General features: G+C 39.2%; 1 protein-coding gene across 1 annotated transcript; it reads left to right on the top strand.

Annotated features, from left to right (window-relative positions):
• Nucleotides 1–610: 610 nt before the first annotated feature.
• Nucleotides 611–9,755, top strand: LOC112272681 (ATP-dependent DNA helicase homolog RECG1, chloroplastic/mitochondrial). The gene is made up of 19 exons (XM_024500684.3): nt 611–1,164; nt 2,130–2,194; nt 2,324–2,406; nt 2,583–2,715; nt 2,886–3,524; nt 3,802–3,914; nt 4,161–4,392; nt 4,715–4,911; nt 5,092–5,173; nt 5,465–5,554; nt 5,704–5,928; nt 6,262–6,333; nt 6,668–6,817; nt 7,213–7,356; nt 7,537–7,716; nt 7,955–8,038; nt 8,550–8,714; nt 8,850–9,257; nt 9,428–9,755. The coding sequence occupies exons 1-19, from the start codon at nt 858–860 to the stop codon at nt 9,515–9,517; spliced, it is 3,459 nt and encodes a 1,152-aa protein (XP_024356452.1). The 5' UTR covers nt 611–857; the 3' UTR covers nt 9,518–9,755.
• The last annotated feature ends 1,191 nt before the right edge of the window (nt 9,756–10,946 follow it).

The raw sequence follows: 10,946 nt of genomic DNA, 5'->3' as shown, positions 1-10,946 counted from the left end.
AGTATTTATTTAACTTATTTTTAAATTATACATTCATTATAATCATATTTATTCTATATGAATTCTATTATTAAACTAAAGTTATATATTTTAGATTTTAGACTAAATTATTTCATATTTTATTTTAACTAATTCATTTCTATATTTTAGATTTGAAATGTATGCTTGAAGAGGTATTTAAATTAGTTAATTTATAAAATTTAAATTCTTAGTTAATTTTTATAAAATTTTAGATTTTATTTTTATAGTTAGATTTTTAATATTTTGGAAAATTAAAAGTTTGTACTGATATTGAATAAAATACATCAAGCAAGGGTATGATAGGCAATACCAATGTACATTGCATGATTAATAGCAGATATCAAATCTAATTTTCGGTTATTTTGAAAAAAATTAAATTTATTTTTATCATTATTTTAATGTTGATTTTTATATTGTACACATCTATTCATTCAACAAACCATATTCATCCGCCTACCCATCCAGAAAGATTCATTCATCCACCAATCCATAGTTTAATTCATCCATCCATGAGCAAGCGGGGGTCAAGTCTCCGTCGCCGCATGGGAGAAGGAGCTATGATCCAACGCTGTGGGGCTGGGACAGAGCTATTTTGCTACACCCTTCTTTCTGCTCCGACTCCCTCTACTTCCAAGTTTCCCACTCCCCTGACACACGCTCCCGCATGCACGCACCGCGACCGAACGAGCCAGTTCTAGCAATTTCTGTTGCTTGGTCGATCGGTCGGTCGTGAAGAGCGTCCAATATTGCGTGATTGATAGGTGAGCGAGGTATTCAGAATGAGAGCTCTGAGTATGGTGTTCAAATAGCCATTCTGCCGTTGTCAAATTGCACGAATGGCCTCAGTTCTGCCTTCCCTGCAGTCCCCGTCGCACCTCTGGCGACGATGTCCCTCCCTTTCTTTGCTGCGTCCTGCACAATCCCGCTTAGTTCGGTATACGTTACCTTCTGGCAGGTCTACGGTTCCATCCTCCGAGCCTAATAAATTAGCTATTGGAAGGTCAGCCAGGATAAAGATGCTTCGTACCCTAGTTGCGCGGGGTAGGCACAGTTTCTGCGACGGCAAGAGGACGCCCAGCTCATTGCCTTCGTCTGTTTCTACTAGCGTATCTACATGGTGTCATTTTTCCGGTTCGACATCAGGTATGCATCGAGTTTTTTTTTCAAGGATTTTCTGTTTTCGATGGTTGCATCTGAGTAGTTCCCGTGTCTGATCTATCTTCGACTCGAGTAACCACAGTAAATTCGCAATTTTAATGCACACAATTTCATAATCACACATCCTCCATACCTCTCTGTACTGATTTAGTTCCAACTTACGATTCCCCTGGAAATAATTTGTTCGGATATGCGGAACACGAATAAACATAAGTGACTATTGCTTTCAATTTCATGAAATCTGAGTTGCACTCAATCACAAGTGTTTGATAAGAGTGCGTGATTTCTAAATTACTTAATGTACATCAACGTTGAAATGTCCGTACTTCCAGTTTGACAAATTTTTCTGGTGATAAGTTGAAACTTGGCATATGCTTTAAATTACCAGACTTTCTGGATCTCTCGTCTTTTTAACAAGCAATTCACTGTGCACGTGTATTCATCTTTAAAAACTGTTTGTACAGATATAACGTGGGACTGCAGAATTTCCATTGGGATTTAGTTCCTAATTGGGACTAATCCAGAGGTTTGAAGAAACCTTTAATCTTAAACCCTTAAACCCTGAGACTCTGAGCAATAAATGCTGTGACATATTGAAAAAAGGAAAAGAACAAGAAAGAACAAAAATTCATGTACGCAACTGAGTTTCGCTAGGAATCAACTTGGAGTTTTTCATGTTTCATGTTTCATGTTCTACGTCCTGGAAATATCTTTTGTTGTTTTCGTTATTCATCCTGTGTGAAAGAACTGACTTTAGGCTTGTTATTCTGCCACCTGCATAAGGGTAACAGCCATCATTGGATTTCATGTACTGCACGTACAAAATGATTGCGATGGATTTGTTTACATCTAGAACTAGTTGCCAAAATTTTTAATACTTCTTGTGTGCACAATTAGTTGTACATGTAAAACTGGCTTTTAAGTAACTTCATTCATTATATTTGCAACAGTTGACAAGCTCACTAGGAGAAGGTCTTTATCCCAAGTTTGCACTAGTTCCGAAGGAGAGGTAGTGGTAAGGACTTTCCTCTACCGGACACTTAAATTGAAAGACTTTGAATGTTTTGTGTTACCCTCACATCTATGGTAGTTCTTGGTTTTATTTTAGTTTTAGCTGGAGCTTGGGTGATGGTGAAATCTGCAGGTAGTGGATGACGGGAAGTTGTTAAAGGCTATTGTATATGAAGCTCAACACGGTTTCTCCAATGTTTCAGGCTTAGCCTCTCGGTAAGCTGTATGCATCTTCACGAAACTTGTTATGTTCCTACGAATGGATCATCCACATCTTTCTGTTTTATGATGCATTCTGACCACGTAACTGTTGACTTGGGATTCTGGTAGATCATTTTAGTCCTATGTTAGGAAGCATGATTTTTTCAAGTACTTTATGTCATGTTTTTCAGGTTTGGGGAATTTTTGTATGCACAACTTTCCCTTAGGTCGGCAACAGGTGGAAATGTTTTTTCATCTTTGGAAAACGATGCCAGGAGATACGATGAATTGGATTCCGTAAATCGTGCTCAACTTTTGGACAAAGTATGCCTGCACATCATCAAGTAATTTTGTGGTTTATTCTGTCCGTTGTGGTCGTGGTGACGACGACATAGTTGTATTTGGTGTCGAAGGTCTTGATTTTATTCAATTTTTTCTCTCGACAGTCTTATGAACCTTCATAAGCCGTTATCCTAACTGTGTTTTTTGAGCAGGTAGCTCAAGCGATGGGTTTTCTCAACACTCAAGATCTTTTTGCTCATCACATTGCCTTACGGGAAGCCAGCATTGGCCTCCAAGATCTATCTAAGTACTCATCTGAAATTCCTACTGCAACTACAGCGACAGTAACGCAAGAAGAAGCACCTGATAGTAATCACAACAGTAATAAATCAGCACCGTTTTCCAAATCATTTCCTTCATCAATAAAGTTTGGAAGTAGTGAGCCGATTATGCTGTACAAATCCACTGTGGATGGCAAGGGTAAGGGCTCTACAACCAAGTTGAAGGTGAATGCTAAGATAGCGAAGTCTTCTGAGACGATCGAGAGTCAGACGAAGGGATCAAATGATAAAGCTGTGCGGCAAACCAAACAAAAATTTGCTAGAAACTCAGTGGCCACAGCTTCAACGCTTGATGCTAGGATCACGTCCATTGCTGATATTGGAAGCTCGGATACCCACAATAGAGAGTCCGACTTTGTTTCTTCCTCCGTGGAAATAAATAGTACTGAGCTGATGTTGATGAGGGGAGCTGCTAACTACAAAGATTGTGTGCTTGACATCCCTTTAAAATTTGTCAAGAACTTATCAGTATATCAGCGTACACGATTGGAGGAGAATGGGTTCCACACGGTAAGTTTGGAGATTAGGTGCATGTAGCCAGCTTGAGAAAATAAAATTAATTGTATTACGAGGATGACATTTCAACATGGGAATGTTTGGCATCCTATTACTTCACTCCACCATCCTCTCAACATCTAAGCAAGCTGAACTCTAATTCAGCTTATTAACTACAACAGAAAAAATCGAGGCGCTAGTAGATCTCACAAAGTTTTCTTAGCTCTGAAATTTGCACATACGAGAGTTTTATGTTGCTCCAAGTTTTAATGAGCAAATTTTGCATGTCCAGCTGCGGATGCTGCTTCAGCACTTTCCTAGAACGTATGTGAATTTTCAGCAGGCTGGGCAGAGAGTCGAAGATGGGCAGCACCTAAGTTTTGTTGGAACCATCATGTCCTCCAGGTACTTTCTAGTGTTGCTCTTGATAAACTACTTATTATGTGTAACAATTTTCATGTTTGTTCAAGCAGTGATCTTATCTTAAAACATATTTAAAATTGTCTTCTTTTGTACTTGGCATTTGAGGGGGCACACAATTTCTAATCCTTGTAATTACATGCTGACAAACTTTGAAAGAGTTTGTGCTGCAGTCTTTTTTAACATCAGGGTCTGGTCATCCTATTACGTGTATGTGTGTGCTACCTGCAGAGGTCTCCGGTTGTCGCCAAGCCTTGGCGCAATCGAAGTAATCGTCAAGAGTAAGGTTGATGCTCAGGACCCTTATGACGAGCATTCTGATGAAATCAAATCCCAACACGGAAAAACAGTGTTTCTCCATCTTAAGAAGTTCTTCAGGGGTGCTCGTTTTACGACTTCGTGGTTTTTGAACAAGATGGCCGCAAAGTATCCTGTACATTCACAAGTTTCTGTGGGTGGCAAAGTGAGTCTCCTAGTTCTCTGCAGATAGCACGATTCAGCTGGGAACATTGTGTCTTAGCAGATATCAGTTTTATGATTCTTGGTTGTGGCATTAGTTTGAATGCCTGATGGACAGAGCTCTCATTACGTTTGTTCAATAATATTCTGGTGATGAAAAGATAGTATCGTGGACACTTAGAAGTATGTAGATGCACATTGATTCGAGTTGTCTGCACAGCATACAGGCAAACTAGAAGACTTAATCCCCAGAATACCAACATTCAAATGGATGGCACGTTTTAGAGTCATCCCTAGTTGTCGCTCACAGAAATGGGCTGCTACAGGTCAAAGCATTGCCTCGTGAGGATCATTTCGAGATTAGGGAATATAATCTGGAGCTCTGGGACCAGGATTCCAACGACTCCACTCTGGATGGTAGTGACGAGGTGAAACTTGAACTGGAGATGGTTGGAAAACCCTACCCTGTCTATCCTTCAAAGGGTGGTTTGCAACCTAAAACGCTGGAGTTCTGTATTCAACGGTAGTCTTTTGCTTCATCCTCGTCTTGTGCGTGATTCTGCCATATGTCTTAGCATTTCAAGAATATGGTGTAAGCCAGCAATATGTCTCCAAACCTGTACTATAAGCTGCGACATGTAAATCTGGAGTTCTATATGTGTATATGAAGCTCCAAATTTGTAAATAGTAATTTATTTTGCAGATTGTTGCCGACCCTTCCATTGGATCTCGATCCTTTACCGAAACACATCCGTGAAAAGCATAGAACTGTGGAATTACGTCAGGTATTTAATGTGCTCTCATTATGACGATATCTGCTGAATTTGGACACATGTTCTAAATTTGTTGCTCAAAGTTGAATTCTTCTCCCTTTTAGGATGTTTGAAGCTTTGTGAACAATGTGGTGTCAGTATTCTGCAGCGGACGAATTTTGCAGCTTGATTGTTGTTTCTTGCCATGTATCGGCTTCTACATTTTAATGCTTGTTCACTGTTTTGTATTGTAAATAGGGGTTTAATTGAAACCTATAATAATTTGTTTCCCAACTTACAGTTTCATTGTAAGTTTGATTGCAGGCATACTTTGGAATACACACTCCTCAGGATGCAAAGGATGCTGAACAAGCTCGTCAGAGACTTGTGTTTGATGAGTTCTATTACCTTCAGGTTTTCGCCCTTGTGCTAGCTTGAAACATTTGGATTGCATGTAAAATCTGACAAACGACCTGTCGGTTTGGTCGCCCTCCCCCACTCCCCTATATTTGTTCACTTGAAGTTGTGCCCTGTGCAGTTGATTTACAGCTGTGTTTGTGCAGTTAGGATTGCTTCTTCAAAGACAGCAATTGGCAAATAAGTACTTGGGGGATTTTAAGCCATCGTTGGTGGGGGAAGATGGCACCTTGGATATGGAACGGTGGTCACCGTTAACCCTGAAGTTGGTGAAATCATTGCCGTACACGTTGACAAACGCTCAAAAGAAGGCAGCCTCTGAAATAATGTGGGATCTTCAAAGACCAGTTCCAATGAGTCGCCTTTTGCAGGTATAGGAAAGGTGTAATTATCTTGGGTTTGGTCTGTTCAGACAAGTTCAATTATCACTCCAAGTGGCATCAAAGGAGGGTACTAAATGCGTCTGCCCTTCAGACTTTGTCAGATATTCAAACGACCATCTCTTGTTAGCTCTTAAAGTTTAAGATTTAAGATATAGACTTCTATATGTAAAAAGAATTGAAAATATCAAAGTTCAATCAGTCCTACGAAACTAATGTAATTGTAGTCCATACATGCATGCAATGTGCTTTCTTTTAGTATCTGTTAGTATCTGTTAGTATATCACTAAGTGTGCTCTTCATGATGTTTTATCGTGATTGCAGGGGGATGTAGGATGTGGGAAGACCGTTGTTGCCTTCCTTGGCCTTGTTGAAGTGATCGATGCTGGTTACCAGGTCAGGTTTATGCCTTACAGTTTGTTGTTCCTTGAGAAAGTTTTTTTTATTCTATTGTATTTTTATTTTTTTCGGTTATACGGTTAAATATGATAGAAGTAAAAGAGATGTTGTGGTGTAGTTTCCGTTTTAGTTAAACTTCGGCATACTCTTGGCAAATTTTGAACATTGTTGCCTCATTTTTCTACGCACGTTCGGGATTTATTCAAAATAATGGGCAACCTATCCCGATGCTGCTGTAAATATTGAGCTGGGGGAGAACACATGCCAACCAATCAGTAAAGATTTAAAGGAGAATTTTCAATGATCATGACAGAATCTTTTTCTGATGCAGGGGGCTTTAATGGCACCTACTGAATTTTTGGCTATTCAACACTATAAAAGAATAATGGGGTGGCTGGAATTTTTGGAAGATCATGAACGACCTCGAGTTGCTCTGCTAACTGGATCCATTCCAGCTGCCAAAGCTCGTATCATAAGAAATGTAAGACCTGCATTTGGAATTTCGCTTTTTATTAGTATCAGAGTCTTCATCTCGGTTTGCAGTAGAAGTCCCACGTGTAGCTGCTATTGTAGTACTTTATAGCTCCTTGCTTCTCGGTTCTTGTAATCTTCTTTTCGGCAGCTATCGAGCTCATGTATCCATTGGGAAGTCGTGGTAACTGGACACCGCATGATGTAAGATGCAAGTAATAGCCTGGCACTCAAAAGCAAATCATTCTGTGTCTTAAACTGTATTTATCTGTGATTTAGACTAACTTGAAAATGGAAAATACCCTGGAATTGTTTTTTCAATCTACTCTGGAACTCGAAGAGGATCTGTGCCACATCCTCTGGTTATTATGCATGAAAGATATGTATGTGGATGAATATGCACAGGGATTGGAGAGCGGGGAGATCGCGCTCGCAGTTGGGACCCACAGCCTCATTTCAGATAGCGTTAGGTTCGCAAACCTTGGTTTGGCTGTTGTGGATGAGCAACACCGTTTTGGTGTTGCACAGCGTGGGCGTCTAAATAGCAAGGTTAAGATGACATAGCTCTTCTTTTTAGTTACTTGATTTTCTGTACATCTAGTCAGGTCAATGGTTTTCTTTTGTTCTTTTCAAGTGTCCATGCTCGTGTAATGAATTTCTCTTTAATTTATGTAATACTTCTACCTACATCATGTAGTGCTAAGAGTTGATAAACTTTTGATGTCCCAGGCTCGAGAAAATGGTGTTGTGCTTAGTGGTGTGGGCACTGAGTTGACTGAGAGTAGGGATAGCGAAGCAGAGGGAGCTTCTGCAGTTCTCCTGGGTGCTCCACATGTCCTAGCTATGTCAGCCACACCCATACCTCGTACTTTGGCGTTGGCAATGCACGGAGACATGTCAATAAGTCAGGTACTTTTCCTCACCTCCTGTGTTCTACTAGCTGCTAGTCTCTGAAAGACCTTGCATATACAGTTCAGAGACTATGGTTTCTTTTGAAAATAGTATTGCTATCAGTAAGTTTTGTGACTCTGAACTACGTAGAGGTTTGACTTTAGCCGTTGATAATTGTCCTCTGGAAGTAGTGCACCTGCATTTGGGATCCTTGATGCTTGAGAATATGACATAGTTCCAAGTTTTAGATGAACAGATAACAGAGTTGCCACCTGGACGACCTAAGACCACTACTCTTACATTTCAGAGCAACGAAAAAGGCCGCCGGGAAGTATATAAGGTCTTGTTCCTTCCTATTGACAGCAACTCTCATTTTCATGTTCTGATCCGCTGTAGCTAAATATATTCCGTTTATGTATGGTCATAATTTAGTACTTTGTCTCAAAAGTTACTTCAATTTGTGTGGGCTAGTTGTCAATAATAACATGCATGCTTGTACTATTCGCAAGGTTAGTGCACATAGGGCTGTAAACATAGCGAAGCTTATCGTATGGAGATCCTTTGCTGTCATTTAGTGCTCAGCCATTTCTATTGTATTGACTTGCTGTCTCTGAGATTTCTTAAAGATGATTTCATGGGGATCCTTTATAAATCCCTGGTTAAAAATCTCCAACATCTTGCACTATTCTCGAGTTAGTAGTCAAGAAATGTCGAAAGCGTGTACCTACAGTCACACACTGATTTTCTTTATGGCGCTCCTAATGGTTTTATATTTCCTGTAATTTATTAAGTTTGGTTGACCAATAATTTGTTAGATTCTAATTGTTTTCACTGGTTGAGGCACGTTGTAGATGATGAGAAAGGAGCTGGAGTCTGGAGGTAGGGTATTTGTAGTGTACCCTGTCATTGAATTATCAGAGGAGTTACCAGAACTACGGGCAGCTGAAACGGAGTTTGAGGCAATTACGGAAGAGTTTGAAGGGTTCCAGTGTGGACTTGTTCATGGTCGCATGAAGGTTCTGAACATTGCCATCACAAGTAGCATTTTGGCTTCGAGGACACTCATTCTTGCATTTTATCTTATCAGCATAACAAATGTTGACGCTTATTTAGCTAACCGATTTTTTTTTGCATGTGGTTTTCCTGCTTAGGCTCATGAGAAAGAAGCTGCAATGGAACTTTTCAAAACTGGCAAATCACAGATTCTAGTTTCAACGACTGTTATCGAAGTTGGAATTGACATTCCTGAGGCATCTATGATAGTTATTGAGCATGCTGAACGATACGGAATGGCTCAACTTCATCAGCTAAGGGGACGTGTAGGACGTGGCATTAGAGATTCCAAATGTGTACTACTCGGATCTTCTTCAGCGTCTCTAAATCGTCTGATGCTCCTTGAGAACTCTAATGATGGGTTTTACTTGGCGGAGGTAGACCTAAAATTAAGAGGACCTGGGGATATGTTAGGAAAAAGGCAGTCTGGTTTTCTTCCAGAGTTTAGCATTGCAAGGCTTGATCAAGATGGAGAAATTTTGGAGCGTGCGCGTGCTGCTGCTGAGGTATGGATTTACCAGTCAACGAAAGAGTGTTGTTGAGATTATTATGCATGAATTTTTCTTCTGCTAAATTTGTTTCCAAATCTTAGCTCGCATTCACCTAATGAAATTTGATACATTTGAATTAACGATTCATTTCGAAAGATGACTGATATCTGTGTTTTGTTTTACAGGAAACTCTGGGAACTTACCACGGTCTTGATGGTTTACCTCGTGTCAAGCAGGAGCTGAGCATTCGTCGGCCACCGGGTTCTTTAGGATAATGTTGAAGTGTAGTCTAGCTTTATTGGTCTGCTCCTCTCGTGTTCCAGTCGGTGACGGCTGGTATGCCGCACTACCATTTGCAACTGGTGTCCCTCACTTCTATTGGCGAACCATCCATTCAATATTAGAAGGATAATTGTACAATTATCTCGCTCATACTTTAGAAAAACAGGTATTGTAAGAACATTAATGCCAATAAATGGGGAGAACTGGCAGTGTAAAATCATTTGAGCTAAATGCCCAAAGTAACCCAATATTGGATCTACAGAAAAATTCCATTTTTTTTGTATGAATTTATGTATAGTCAACCTCAAAATAATGGTAATATATCACACATATTAAAAACAAACAATGGTGTTTGTTTGTACAAATGTAAATTCATAGTGCATAACAATGAAACCTTATTTAACATCGCCAACCTATCAATAATCGGAGTTGTTTGTAAATGCGATTGTTAAAGATCCAAATGAAGCCTTGTTATTAAATCTAACAAAGATGGAAGAATTGGCCTTGAATTTGGCTAAAGATAAGGAGAAACGACATAAGTCTTCTAATACGAGACCTAATGTATGGTGTAATAATTATAAGGAACAAGGTCATTTTGATATGGAATATCCATCACCCGGACAAACGGGTGTTTAATGTACATTTTGTGGAGGAAAGCACCATACCCAAAACTGCTGGTATTTACAAAGGCAACAACAGTTCAATAACGAGACGTTAATATAGCCAACTCAATGGGATATTAATCAAGTATAGACTGGAAATATAGGTGGTTGGAATAGTAATCGCCCAAATCAACCTAATCGTGGCTTTGGAAATTTTTAAAATACTAATTATAATCTGGTTTATGGAACAAATACGCAGAACGGTGGAAATAATTGAGGGGATAATCCCCAAACTATATCAATTCAACAGTCCAATTCTCGACCAATAGCAATTGGTCAGCCATGATCATTTACTATGGCTACTTGGAATTGGCGTAGTATATATATTCTAGTGGAGACTCCAAGTATACTTGATGGTATGGGCCGAAAACCACTACATTGCTACCCGTGCCTACAAATTGGTCATTATACCAGTGAATGCTCTAATCCAAGGTTTATAGACGAATATGCTCCAGTATGTAGAAATTACAAGCAATCAAGTCATTTTCATTATCAATGCAATGTTCCATTTAACCCTAATAATCATGATCAGAAGATACAATCGACTGTGTAAATTATAGAAGAAAAAAATAACGGGATACAAGAATCACTAGTTCATCGTGTCGAAGTAGTCGAGCTTTCCTTACAAGAAATCAGCAAAGAGATAAAGGACCAATTCAAATATTGGAGGAAACAATTTTTTTGATATTATTACTATTAAAAATAATTTTAGAACATTTGAAGTTAGATGTAAGTTAAAAATAATAATTTTAACCAAGTA

The sequence above is a fragment of the Physcomitrium patens genome, chromosome 19 (assembly GCF_059467195.1).
Source record: "Physcomitrium patens ecotype Gransden chromosome 19, ASM5946719v1, whole genome shotgun sequence".
Classification (NCBI taxonomy): domain Eukaryota; kingdom Viridiplantae; phylum Streptophyta; class Bryopsida; order Funariales; family Funariaceae; genus Physcomitrium; species Physcomitrium patens.
The sequence above is the reverse complement of the archived record's forward strand: the minus strand, read 5'-3'. Positions and strand labels throughout refer to the sequence as shown.